The 14,465-nt window shown below is 39.6% G+C and overlaps 1 protein-coding gene across 2 annotated transcripts in view; it reads left to right on the top strand.

The window, feature by feature from the left end:
- Nucleotides 1-9,617, top strand: part of PHKA1 (phosphorylase kinase regulatory subunit alpha 1) — a 155,457-nt gene extending 145,840 nt beyond the window's left edge. For both annotated transcript variants that reach the window (XM_049643979.1, XM_049643980.1), the window contains 4 exons: nucleotides 926-1,090; nucleotides 3,694-3,747; nucleotides 6,117-6,317; nucleotides 7,736-9,617. In XM_049643979.1, the coding sequence (XP_049499936.1) occupies nucleotides 926-1,090; nucleotides 3,694-3,747; nucleotides 6,117-6,317; nucleotides 7,736-7,909 (594 nt within the window). In that variant the 3' untranslated portion in view covers nucleotides 7,910-9,617. The remainder of the gene's footprint in view (nucleotides 1-925; nucleotides 1,091-3,693; nucleotides 3,748-6,116; nucleotides 6,318-7,735) is intronic.
- The last annotated feature ends 4,848 nt before the right edge of the window (nucleotides 9,618-14,465 follow it).

The raw sequence follows: 14,465 nt of genomic DNA, 5'->3' as shown, positions 1-14,465 counted from the left end.
AAAGTCAGAGGTGATGTTCCCTCTTTCTGTCCTGATTTTAATACATTCAGTCTTAACTTTTTGAGGGGGAGCTAAAGATTTGTCAATTTAGTTTATATTTACTGTCAAAGAAACAAATTTTAGTTTCATTGCTTTTCTCTGTTGCTTTTCTATTCTCTATTTTATTTCTTTCTCCTGCACTGTTTATTATTTTCTTCCTTCTTGCTTTTGGCTTAGCTTGCTCTTGTTTTTTTCATTGTCTGAAGGTTTTTTTCATTGTTTGGCTATCAATTTGAGATATTTCTTCTTTTTTAATATGAGCATCTATGACATAAATTTCTCTTTAAAGCACTTTCAGCTGCGTCCCATAAGTTTTGGCATGTTGTATTTTCATTTTCCTTTATCTCAGAGTGTTTTCTAATTTTCCTTGTGATCTCTTTCTTAAACCACCAGTTATTTAGAGGCATATTGTTTAATTTCCACATATTTGTAAATTTCCTAAATTTCCTTCTGTTTTTTATTTCTAATTTAATTTCATTGTAGTCAGAGAACATGCTTTATCTGATTTCAATTCTTTTAATTTGATTGAGGCTTGTATTATAGGCCATGAAAGCAACAAACTAAGCCATAGACCAGCTGGAATTTTAACAGAGATAACCAAGGAAAGAGACAGCTAAGAAACTCCCAGGTCATCAGTATTTGTATGGCACTATTTAAGTATCACTAGAGTGCTTTCTAAAAGGATCTAGATTTACAAAGGTTTACATTGTTGCTAGCTACTCATAAGTCTACTAGCTTCACTGTAACCTCTTTATCTTGGGTGTTACACTTAATATGTGGTTTCTAATTCTACTGACAGTGTTTATTATTCACTATGCTATAATACTTTATCAGAAGAACAGAGATAACTTTTGATTTATGTTCTTTCCTCTCCTCTTCTCCCAAGTCACCTGGAACATCTGTGACTCCAAGTAGTGGGTCCTTTCCTAGAGGTCAACAGACATCTAAAGATAATCGTCAAGGTCAGTGGCAACGCCGAAGAAGGCTAGATGGAGCACTGAACAGAGTGCCAATTGGATTTTATCAAAAAGTATGGAAAGTTTTACAGAAGGTAAGCATAACACATTGTAGATGTATCTTTATTTTCCCACTTGATATCCTCAGTCTCCTTGGCTGAGATATGACTTGACTGTGACATCACTACAATTATATAAATGTCATATGCTCATATGGACAAAACCTAGAAGACCTAATCAAAGAAGTTGATTTATTATTTTGGTATTATTTATGATTTAGTCTCTTTCTATTATTGACACTAAGGTATTTTTTATAAATTAGATTTCAAAAATCATCACTTCTCTACTTTTGCTCATACTTGAACATTGTTGGACTTTGTGATACATTTGCTGCTTATAAAATCTGGTGATAAAGAGCCTGCTTTCTTTGTAGCTATTGTAGAGTGGAAATGTTATTTGTAGTAATGTGCTGACAATAGAGTAAAACTGCTGCGGTGTCTGAGGAGTTAGTGTAAGAAGCTGTTCTATTTTTTCTTGGATGAAAACTACTAAATAGATGCAAGATTATAATGATTTTAATGACCCAAAGCCTTTGTTGGTGTGACCAATTTTTGTTTTTCTTTCAAAGGCCTAGCTTGCCAAAGACATTTAAGAGGACATCACACCAGTATGATTGTGACAGATTTAGAGGGCCAGGAAGACCATGGTACTCATTCATAGGTCTCATTTATAGTCTCTTAGGTGATACTTTCTGCTTCATTGCCCTTAGCAAGGACCTGAAGAAGATTTCATTCAGGGCTTCAAAACCTTAGTTATGTTTCTCCCCTTAGCACAATGATGTTCTTCCAGGGACCAAAACAGGTGATCTTTTGGAAAGGTAAAAGTTGTTTCCTCAGACTAGTAGCTCTGGCAATCTTCTTTTCAGAGAATATTATTAAAACTCTCCATCTAACTTCTCTAGCACCCTGGTCACAGACAGATATTTTATCTCTACAGCTATGCCTGGGTTATGGAAATTTGATTTCACAGACATGTAGTGGGTGCTGTTCTACCCCAGATACCATGGAATGTATCTGTTTTTATCATCAAGAAGTTTAATCCATAGTTATCTTCTTAAATTGCAGCTATAATGTAAAGCTGAAATGTATTATGATAAAGGTATAGAACCACAAGGTCTTGCAAATACAAGAACAGGAACATTTAAATATGACCAGGAAGATTGAGTATTTTATGGCAGAATCAAAACATGGACTTGGAATCCTAATATAAGAGGACAAACAAATGCCCTCTTTTTTAATTCCATTCCTTTTAGAATGAATGTAACATACTCATCACATTGGCACATATGTTTGCAGGCTGGTAATTCTCCGTACTAAGACTGTTATTTGGCATAGGAAACATGGGATGGAAGTGTCAGGTACCAGAGCCAGTAAACCTGCTGGATTGGAATCTTTGTCTGTGGCTTAATATATGTTGTTTTAATTTGTTTAACATCTAAAATGGCAAGTCCTTAATGCCCATTGCTTTTTAATAATTGAGTTGATTGTAAGAGAGAAGATAAAATATCATTCATTTATATTTTCTGAGCATCTGCTGTACGCTAGGCAGTGTCCTAAGTGCTCATGGTGATATAGCAAAGAACAAAATAGACAACAGTCTATCCTTATGGGAGCTTAGATTCTGCTATTCAATAAATAATAAACATAATAAGTAAATTATATAGAATTAAAAGAAGACAAGTATTGTAGTAAAAGTACAGCAGAGTGAGGGCATCAAGAGCACTGATGTTCGGGGGCGGGGGATGCTTAACTAGAAAATGTAGTAACTGCTGGGTGCCTGGGTGGCTCAGTCAGTTAAGCGTCCAACTGCAGCTGAGGTCATGATCTCACGGTTCGTTCGTGAGTTTGAGCCCCACGTCGGGCTCTGTGCTGACAGCCCAGAGCCTGGAGCTTGCTTCTGATTCTGTGTCTCCCTCTCTCTGCTCCTCCCCTGCTCATGCCCTGTCTCTCTCTGTCTCTCAAAAATAAATAAACATTTAAAAAAATTTTAAATGTAGTAACTATACAAGTCTGAAAAGTATGTATTTTGAGGGTTTTTATTCTTCAGCCTAAAAGTCTTTCTGAAAGCCTATTTGTGATGGGTCTGGGACCTAGCATGATATCTTTTCTGATAGTCTCTGAATCTTTGGGACTAGTCTATCCCAGAAGGTAGACCTTCTCTATCACTTCCACTCCTTTAAATTGAGGGTAAATCTTGCATCTACTGTAGCCCAGCCCTGCTTCTTGCCACATAATAATCATAAGCCCTTGGCAAGGACACTTGGGTTGCAGGGCCTTTCACTGGCCTGTGATTGTTCAGCATCTACCCCATGAAGCGCACTTAGAAATACTAAGTGTCGGGGTGCCTGGGTGGCTCAGTCGGTTAAGCGGCCGACTTCAGCTCGGGTCATGATCTCGCGGTCCGTGAGTTCGAGCCCCGTGTCGGGCTCTGTGCTGACAGCTCAGAGCCTGGAGCCTGTTTCGGATTCTGTGTCTCCCTCTCTCTGACCCTCCCCCGTTCATGCTCTGTCTCTCTCTGTCTCAAAAATAAATAAACGTTAAAAAATAAAAATAAAAAAAAAAGAAATACTAAGTGTCTCCTTACAGGCTCCCATTTATCAGCATATCCTTGGTGACAACATGTTTTTGCTCTTTTGCAGTGTCATGGACTCTCTGTAGAAGGTTTTGTTCTTCCTTCTTCAACCACTAGAGAGGTGAGATTCTGTGTCTTTCACATTTATGTGATTGATGGTTTATGTCACTAAAGTATTTCAGTGATCATTTTTCAACATAACAGTTCTATGACTCTAGATCAACTAAACATGAAGTGCAGTTGAGGAAAGGAGAGAATATTTTTTAAAAACAGAATAGGAAAAGAAATAGAATGGGAACATTAGAGAGTAATTATGTATTACATTAATTATATAAGGACAGCCCCCTTTTGATGGTTAAGTTAGGCTGGTTTATGTGAGTATTGCCAGTTAGAGAGGGCAGACAAGATAGAAATCTAGAAATGGATGACCTCTCATGTCCCCATCCTTTTCGTCCCCACCTTTCTCTTGTAGGATGCTTGTAGACTATTATATTATGAACTAGTGGTCCTCAGCTCTAACCATATGTCATAGCAACCTGAGCTCCCATCTCCAATTTAGTGAATTAAAATCTCCAGGGATGGAACCTGAGCATCTGTACTCTAAAAAAAAATCCTTGGGGCACCTGAGTGGCTCAGTCAGTTGAGCGTCCAACTCTTGATTTTGGTTCAGGTCATCATCAGGTTGTGGGATTGAGCCCTGCATCTGACTCCAACATGGAGAGATTCTCTCTCCTTCTCTGCCCTTCTCTCTCTCTCTCTCTCTCTCTCTCTCTCTCTCTCTCTCTCTCTCAAATAAACAAACAAGCAAACAATCCTTAGAATGAGTCTGATATATAACCATGGTTGGAAAATAATGCCATGAACCACAGACATGTATTATTGGGTGCTTTTATATTTCCCTTTTTGCCCAGTCACATAGGTATTCTAAAGAAATAACTTTTATACAAAGCCAACAAAGGAACTAGAATTAGCAAATTAGGAATAGTAAGATTGGATGGTAGAGCATTCTCAAAAACACTGGAGTTGTTGTAGGCAATGGCTGGAGGGGCGAGTGCAGAAAGCTAATGCTATGCCTCAGAGCTTCACTCTTGCCTCTAGGCCTCTTCTCTAATAAAGAACACTGTGCCCTCTCTGTCCTTTCTCTGCTTTTAAGCAAGATTGAAATGTTAATATAATTAATAATAATACATGGTACCTTTAAGAATCTTCAGAGTACCTTTACACATTCTTTAATTTGATCTTTAAAACAGGTATGTGAGGAGCACCTGGGTGGCTCAGTCGGTTGAGCGTCTGACTTCAGCTCGGGTCATGATCTCGCAGTGGACGAGTTCAAGCCCATGTTGGGCTCTGTGCTGACAGCTCAGAGCCTGGAGCCTGCTTCTGATTCTGTGTCTCCCTCTCTCTCTGCCTCTCCCCCGCTCATGCTCTGTCTCTCTCTGTCTCAAAAATAAAGATAAACATTTTTTAAAAATTTTTAAAAAACAGGTATGTGAGACAGCTAAGGAAGGGATTGTAGTTTCCGATTGACAAATAAGGAAACAAATTTAGGGAAATGAATTGTTCAGGGTCCTAGAACTAGTAACTAACAAAGACAGGACTTGAACCCTGGTCTTTAGGGTCCAAATATATATATTTGGGGGCGCCTGGGTGGCGCAGTCGGTTAAGCGTCCGACTTCAGCCAGGTCACGATCTCGCGGTCCGTGAGTTCGAGCCCCGCGTCAGGCTTTGGGCTGATGGCTCGGAGCCTGGAGCCTGTTTCCGATTCTGTGTCTCCCTCTCTCTCTGCCCCTCCCCCGTTCATGCTCTGTCTCTCTCTGTCCCCAAAATAAATAAAAAACGTTGAAAAAAAAAAAAAAGAAAGTATCAAATATATATATTTGGGTCCATTATATACAAGGTCCATTATATACTCAATACAATTTTGCCAAAAATTATTCCTCACTGCTCTTCACCCTAAAATAACTTTGTATTTCTTCATGCCCATTTTAATCTAACAGTATATAAATGTTTTACATAATTCTAGTCATCCTGTACATACAGTTTTAAGTTCTACTTAGATTTTTCCTGTATATACAGTCATCATATTTATTCTTTTAAATGACTCTATAAAAACCCATGAAGTTGCTGTACCATAATATGCCATTTATTTACATGACCATTCCCATGTTTAGATTACTTTTAGTTTTACATTTGTGACTAATGCTGTAAACACTCTTGCACATAGGGCTTTTTCCCTCACTTGAATTATTAACTTCGGATAAACTCTCAAAAATAGGATTGTGAGTTAGGGGGCATTGACACTTTTATCACTCTTGTTATGCAATGCTAGACTGCATTCCAAAAAGATCGGACCAATTTACTCACTCAGGTACTTTGAAGGAGACTGAGCTGCACTTTGGCTATAGTGCTTTTCCTGCCTTTCAGAATAGGTGATTGATAACTCCTGGATGACGGGCTCTTAGGAATTGATTTTCTTTTTCTCTATTACAGATGACTCCAGGCGAGATTAAATTCTCTGTTCATGTGGAATCTGTCCTGAACCGTGTACCTCAGCCAGAGTACCGCCAGCTTCTGGTTGAAGCCATCCTTGTCCTCACCATGATGGCAGATATTGAAATTCATAGTATTGGAAGCATCATTGCTGTGGAAAAGATAGTGCATATTGCTAATGACTTGTTCCTTCAAGAACAGGTAGGCAAGTGGCAAGCCTGTTGTTTTCTCAAAGGGGAATGTCTGACACTAACCTAACTGCATTCAGAGCTCTTAGTGAAGCCAAGGTCACTTTCTTGTGCCCTCTTCCTCATAGCTCTTTTCTGGGCCCCTCTGTAATGGCTCTGAGCTCTGTTTGCAGAAGTAGGCTGCGGGACGGCCTCTGTCTTTCACCAAGTGTTTTTGTGATTGTGTGAGATAGTAAAGTTGCCTGGAATTCAGGAGGCTTTTATGCTTTTCATCATATTTCAGTCTTCTTATCACATGGCTTTTTATAGCAATAAGGACTTAAGAAGAGACAACTGGATAGCATATCCTTTTTGGGCTATTAAGGAAAAGAGAAGATTCAATTTTGGCTTGGTTTTGTTTTGTTTTTGCGTTAGCTACTTACCTATAGGAAAATATTAAAGTAAAACTTTTAATTCTACATTTAAAAACTTTTTCTTAATGTATCTTCTTCCAGGACATTAACCATGTTTACAAAATGCAGACTATTGAAAGCTTTCCAAATGTTTCCTAGATTAAGAGTAGAAACACTAAGGTGAAGTACATGCCCTGTCATCAATAGGAAAATCTCCAAAATATGTAATAGGTGTTTCATTCTATTACTAGGCACTGTGGAAAAATGCGAAAAAAAATCAGAAGTACCCAGGACAGTCCTAATTTTAAATATTCTGGATTGCTGTTAGTCTGTGTATCAGACAATATGATCCCTTTTAGGCATAGACTCTAGCTTGGAAAGTGTACAGTCTATTTGAACTAAGTCTACTTAGAAAGAAATAATCATCAAAAGCAAGATAAAATAATATGTGCTGAAATCAGTAGTACTGGAAAGATTAGGACCCAAGTCCCTCTGGGGTGATTTGTAAGTATTAACATTTGACTCTTAACAGGTACAACTTGTTTAATTAACTGTTATATTTAACTTTCAAAATTCTGAACAATTAATATTTTAAAAGTAATGTCATCATGAGGGCACCTGGGTGGCTCAGTCGGTTCAGCTCAGGTCATGATCTCATGGTTTGTGGGTTTGAGTCTCGCACCGGGCTGTGCTGTCAGCTCAGAGCCTGGGGCCTGCTTTGGATCCTCTGCCCCCACTCTCTCTCTGCCTCTCTCTCTCCCTCTCTTTCTCTGTCTCTCTCTCTCTCAAAAATAAACATTAAAAATGTTTTAATTAAAAAAATAATGTCGTAGGATGTGGGTATCTAGGGAAAAATGTACATATAGAAACTCACATTCAACATTTTGTGCATAACCGATCCCTTCCTACCAAAACAGCCTAAGATTCAACTAGCTGGTGATGGGGAGGAGGCTCTGAGTAATCCCAATGAGGACTTTAACTAGTAGGATTAGTAATTTTTCCTTTCCCCTGTGTTCTCCTACCCTTAAAAACCAAACAGAAAACCCTCGGGGCAGATGATACCATGTTGGCCAAGGATCCTGCGTCTGGCATCTGTACTCTTCTGTATGACAGTGCGCCCAGTGGCAGGTTTGGCACCATGACCTACCTCTCCAAGGCAGCTGCCACCTACGTACAGGAGTTCCTGCCTCACAGCATCTGTGCCATGCAGTGAGGCCTCTGGGCCCTGGCTGCAGGGAGCCTTTTGACAGCTGGTTCCTGCCTCAGTTGATCATGCATGGGACTGAAATGTGTTGGCCTGATCACTCCTACCCTGCCCCTTTCCATCCCATCCCACCCAAGAAGAATGAACTTTTCTGATCCACTAACTGCTTTCGAAGTGAACCTCTGCCTGGAGGAATATGCCCGCCCAGGCACTCTGTAGTAGGCCTTAATTCTTTCATGGTTCATGGAAGTTTGCATGTGTTTTTATCCTCCAGATCTGTTACAAATTTAGTTTCCTAACTACTGTTTGCAGAGTAGGTATTAATAATAACTTATGACTGAAGTTTGGAAATTTTTCTTATGTGTAGTTTCATTGTGTGAATGAGTGGTGGGTGCTTTGGGACATTGTTTCAAGTGGGGAAACCCTAAAGTGTTGGATTTTATACTACCACAAATTGGAAATATCTATTCTAAGTGCCTTTTCTTGGGAAAGGAGAGTACCAGATCATGGTTTTCTTCATTACTCACATGTTGCCTCACACTGAGTGACAAACGCCTTTCTGTATAGAATTACTGTCCCTGTTCTTGCCTTCTCTGTATCTGCATACATAATTTCTACTCTCCCTTTGGTGAAATATCAAAAAATGCAAGTGCAGTGTCTGTATTTAAGAATTTTGATATTAGCAATTGAAATCACCTTTTCTGAAGATTGCTGGTGCTCAGAGATGTATCTGTAGCAGAAAATGCAGAAAAACCCAGGAGCCAGGATCCCAGTTCCAAAAAGGAAGGGAAAAGAGATGCCTGCAATAGTGTCTTACACCTAGGGAACAGAGAGGGAATCAGAGGTAAGTTAGTACCCTGAAGAGAGCCTTGTGCACCAACTTTTGCCTCAGAAGAGTGGGCCAACACACAACATGCAGAATAATTGAAGTCTCTGTCTTTGGCAAACAGGAATCCAGCAGTCAAGTCTATAGCTGCCTTCACAAGCAGTCCTTCCTTGGTGATCCTTACCTGTCTGTCTCACTCGCCTACTGACTTTTTACAGCATCCAACCCCCCATCCACCACCAACTCCCTGTCCTCCCATCGGTTCTTAAACTCTTTCACTTACATCTTCACTCCCTGATTCTAGTGTTCATATCTATGTGTATTTTGATATCTGTTGGCATATATCTGTTTCTTATAAATAACTGCATTCGTGTGTGTGTCTAAGCATACACGGGAATTTTTCTGAATGTAAGTAGTTTCAATGTGTCTGTATATCTAGCTGTATCTACATTTGGCAGCCTATGTAAATATGTGTTATATGGATGGTGGTGACCGTAGCCCCCAGGCTGACACACCAAGAGTAATGGAGGAATCCTTAAGTCCTTTTCCCTAGTCCCATGTTTAGGTAACCTCATTTGAAGAATGTTTCTCCTAACTTTCTTAATTGAGACTGCTGTAACAAAATACTGTAGACTGGGCGGCTTAAATAACAAACATTTATTTCTCACATTTCTGGAAGCTTAGAGGCCCAAGATTGGGGTTCCTGCAGACTCAGTGTCCAGGGAGGACCCTCTTCCTGATTTGCAGATGGCCACCTTCTTGCTGTGTCTTCAGATGGCAGAGAAAAGGGGGACGGAGGGTACTCTAGACTCTTCATAAGGATACTAATTTTGTTATGGGAATTCTTCCGTTATGACTTCATCTAATCCTGATTACTCTCCAAATCCCATCACCTTGGGGATTAAGGCTGAATCCCCAATGTGAATTTCAGAGGGGTACAAATATTCAGTCCATAGCACTTTCCTTCTCCTTGTTTATGTGTAAAGAGTCTGCTAATTTACCTGTTTGCACTCAGGTAACTTCCTACTTCTGTCCTTTCCTTTCTCTCAGATTTTTCAGATTTTTCTCCAAGAATGGGGCTGGGGCTAGGGATCTCTCTAAACGGTTCTTACAGAACCCATGACAGTCTTTTGAGTGCATGAGTAAGTGAGCACAGTAAGTAGGGTGATAGAAAACAGAGAGTGGAAATGAGAGAGGATAGCCAACCTTTTTAGAATAGAATGTCTCTCAGAGCAAATGGAAACACACAGTAAGTAGCTTTCTGATTACATGATTTTCTGGTCACTTTATAAAGATAATTTATGACCTGTTCTGACACTGTCTTTTCACTGGCCGTGCATACCCCAGCCACAGGAAGTACATCTGGAGTGGCACAGGTGAAAACCTCTGCTCTCTGCCATGTTAATTTGCCTGAACTGACACTGACTGCTGCGTTTCTCTGGGTTTACTAAATTGCCTATCACTATGCTCTCCATCCAGTGGTATTTCACATTTAAAGCAACTTTTTAGAAAACTTGATCTGCATTTTATTCTTTGTAAGCATGTGATACTAAAAGAAACTTTGGACTTTTTTTTAAGCACTTCTGTTTTGAAATTAGAATTAAAAATTGGAATGTCCAATTAAATCATGTCTGATGCCAGTGTTCAAAACTTTATGTGTGTTTTTGTGACTGGGGTTTATTTTGTGGCTCTATTTTACATACTCTGTTTAATTATACAGTACAGTCAAACCTCATTAATTGGGTCAAAGTAGAATTATCTTAATATAGAAATCATATATATTCTATAATATGTTAGATAATATAAGTAAAGAAACACAGTTTTATCTTTCAAATACATACCCACTCAAACTAGGCTCATTAAATTAAAATGGGCTTATTGACATCTTTAGGGGACCTGTACTGATGAATGAATAAGATTTTTACTCAGTGTTACAATTGTGTGCAAATGGGGCTTCTGTACTACCGGAAGGTACTTAACAACAATTTGTTCTCCTAAGTATTATAAATATTTGGCAGAATCCTGTTTATACTACTCATTAACCATCGTGTAACAAGAGAGGGTTTATTCAGTAAGGATGAACCAGTCTCCAATCCCATCCTCACTAATTAGGTTTCACTACACTGTAGGAATTTTACACAACTGGTGGGGCAAACGTTGTCGTTCTTACCCATGGCTCACAAAACCTCTACTGCCCCCCTTTGCACTTACTCAATACCTAATACCTACACTAATGCAGCGGAGATAAATACAGTGTTTTCCACATTTAGTCTTTGTTTCCTATTAAACTTGAGTGACCTTAGGTCTTGGTTTGCCCAGGACAGTCTCCATGCATGCCTGTTGTTGTGGCATAATTATTAATAGCACTCTTTGTCACTCTTAAAAGTGTCCCAGTTTGGACGATATGGTTGCCCTATATTTAGCAGAAGTCTGATTTCTTTTAAGGCTAGACCTAAAAGCCAAGGACTTGTTCTCAAAAGTACTCTTGAAGTAGTGGTGTGGGGGTAAGGAAACAGTGGGGGGAGACTTAAATAATATCTCTTAAATCCTAAGCAATATTTGAGTGCTTACCAGATGCCAGACTGTTATACAGGCAGTTAGCATGAACCATCTTATTCTATCTTCATAGTTACCATGTGAGCTAGATACTGTTGTCATTCCCATCTTACAGATGAGGGAACTGAGGTGCTGAGCATTTAAGCAAATTGTTCAAGATCAAACAGCTGGTAAGTGGTAGAGCTGGGATTTGAGCCCAAGCAGTCTGTCTCTATAGAGTTCCCATTCTCAACAATGACACTCTTCAAGGAAAAGACATTAAAACAAGGGTCAGTCTGTTGAGTACAGTTGAGGCATCTGTGGGCAGATTGTATGGCACAGTGGGCAACATGCAGAAATGCACAAAGAAGGCAGCCACAGGAGTAGTGCCTTTTCAGTGTGTTTGCTTTCCCTGCTGCCTGCTTCTGCCAGCAAGCAAAGACAGGCAAGATCGCCAAAAGAAGTGGCATAGCCTAACCTGACCTTGCTGGTTTAAAAACTACCTTTAGCAATACTGGTTGAAGAAAGTGAGTCAAGGACCCTTATCCAGGGTCACCACACCAGTACACTTTGGAGCCAAAGTTCAACCTAGTTCCTCTGAACTTAGGCCTTCCATCTGCAATTCCAGTGCTTTGGGAAGGGTTTTCTTCCCAAGTTAAGGACTGTATGGATATTAAGCATGTGGAAAATTGAGTTAGGGACCTGTGGCATGGTTTGTGCTCTGTGTGAATCATGAACAAGGGTCCAGCCACCCTGTGAGATTTGCTGCAGGAATAGGCTGCCAATTTCAGAGCCTCATTGCAACAATTTATCTTTCTCCATACTTGAGTCATCTTGCCACATTGTGTGTCAAATAAGGATACTGTTTCCACTTTAGAAGTGTGTTGAAGTGTTCGGCTACCTGCTGCTAGATCTGAAAGAACACAGAACAATCCACTTTCACATCATCTTATTACAGTCCAGATTTTAGGGTGCCAGCTGGCCAGCCTGTATCCTGTCCTCTTCCTTTCACTGCCTATCCTTGAAGGTCCAGGACAAATCCCATTTCCTCTTTATATTGCCAATCTGTCATGATCTCACCTTTCAGTCAACTCCTACAGGCCCACAGATTCCTTCACCTCTGTCTGTAAATGTGTGTCTTTCTCTCTGATCCTAAAAGCAATTATTCATGAGCTCTAACATCCCTTGATATACTAATTCCTTCCTTTCGCAATCAAATTTCTTCAAAGAAGAAGCTCCACCTGACAGTGTTGGTTAACCCCTTGCAATTGGGCTTCCTCCCTGCCTTGTGTTTTTTTTCTCCTCATAGAGCACCAGTGAGCTCCTATTGGCAATGACATTGTCACTACCTCTCCCTTCTTGTGACCCTCTCATCCCTAGATTTCTGTGAAACTGTACTACATCTGTTCTCACCCAACTATTTCTTCTTTTGTCTCCTTTCTGGCATCTTTTTCTCCTCCTAGCCTCCACAAAAAGTCATTTCCAAAAGTTACACTCTTCTTCCTAGCCCAAAAGATTCTCACCATAGTGTGCGGTAGGCTTTAAAAAGTGACATGGTCTGATTTACTTTTTTTTATTTTTTTTAATTTAATTTAATTTTTTTTTTTTGGCCCCGAGTTCATTCTGGTGGCTGCAAAAAGACTAAATTGTAGTTCTGCAAAAGTAGAGGTAAAAACCCGTGTGATAGTGCAGAAAGTTCAGGTGAGAGATGACAATGTCAGGACTGGAGTAATGGCATCTCTGTTCCCATTGCCCGTACCCTAGTTTAAATCATCATTACTTTTTATGTGGACCACTGCGGCACTCTCACTACCTCTAGTCTTTCAATAGCTAATCTTTACACCACTCTTGTAGAAATCTTTTTTTTTTCTAAGATTTCTGTTTAAATGTCTACTCATTTGCCACAGCTTGAAGTCTGTTCCCTTTAGCCTGGCATTCACAACCCTTCATGATCCAGCCCCTTCAGCTAAACTAGACTAGAAATGTTCTCCTTTATGTTTTTGCTTATGGTATTGATTCTAGTCAGTGTGTCCTCCCCTGGCTCCCATCCTCACCAAGTAAAATCCTGTCCATCCAGTAAAACCATCTCAAATGCCACTGAATAGGAATTCTAGTTGCCATTTATTAAGTACTTAATTCTCAGTTATTAAGCAATCTAAGCCTTCTACATTCATTATCTGACTCTGATGCATTGCATACTGTTTCTTGTGTATTTATGCCATCTCTACAAGAATGCAAATGCCCTGAGAGCAGAAATGAGATTGTAGTTCATGTTGAGAATTGCATCCCTCGCTGTTCTATACATTTAGTTGCCGTCAGATAAATGTTTGGTGAATGACTGAATGATTGCAGAACTTTGAACCAGTTGCTATAGGAAGATCTAAAAGAAGCATAAGGGCTTATATTCTAGTTAAAGAAGACATCACAGGTCTGGGGTGGGGGGTTGGATTTTCCAGAATACTAAGCATTCAGGGAATACTAAATGGAGGATTGAACAAAGTTAGATTTAACAAAGTAATGCTACAGGAATGAAGTTTACATAGTAAAGGGAATGTTCAATGGCTTCAGTGTCAGGCAGACCTGGTTTTGAATTCCTGCTTTTCTGCTTAATAGGTATGTGACACTGAACAGCCATTTGCTCTCTCTCTCTAAACTGCATCTGTAAAATGGGCATAGTACAATATCCTTCATAGGACTTTTGCAAAGATTAAATGAGATAATATAGCCAAATGCATATCAGAGTGCTCAAGAAATGTTTAAAAAGTAAAAAATGCTGAGCTAGTTTTTAAAGGAGGTAAGGATGTTGGATTGTCTGAGGGGTGTTAGCAGGTCACTTCAGGTTGAGATGAGAGGTAGGGGGACTTGGGAATTGGCCAGCTTACATCATATCATAGGGGCTGCCAGGAGCTTGGAAATAACTGATGATAATTCTAAAAGTGCTTCAGGATATTATGTAATGTGAAGTCTCACACTACATAAATTATTTCAGTAACCCTTGTATAGCTCCAGAAGCAAAAGGAGGGAGGGAAGGGGAACTGCAGTTTGCAAACATCACTGAAAGTATGTGCTCACCCCCTCCCACACGAATTTTTAAAGAGTAATTTGACATCAGTGCTTGATTGGAATCTACAAAGCAATTTCAAGATTACCAGCCAGCCTCTTGAAAAATGCTTTTGGCTCTGCCAGAGTGAATTATTGAGGTTT

This window comes from Panthera uncia, chromosome X (assembly GCF_023721935.1).
Source record: "Panthera uncia isolate 11264 chromosome X, Puncia_PCG_1.0, whole genome shotgun sequence".
In the NCBI taxonomy this organism is placed as follows: Eukaryota; Metazoa; Chordata; class Mammalia; order Carnivora; family Felidae; genus Panthera; species Panthera uncia.
Note: the sequence above shows the minus strand (reverse complement) of the source record. Positions and strands in the feature narration are given on the sequence as shown.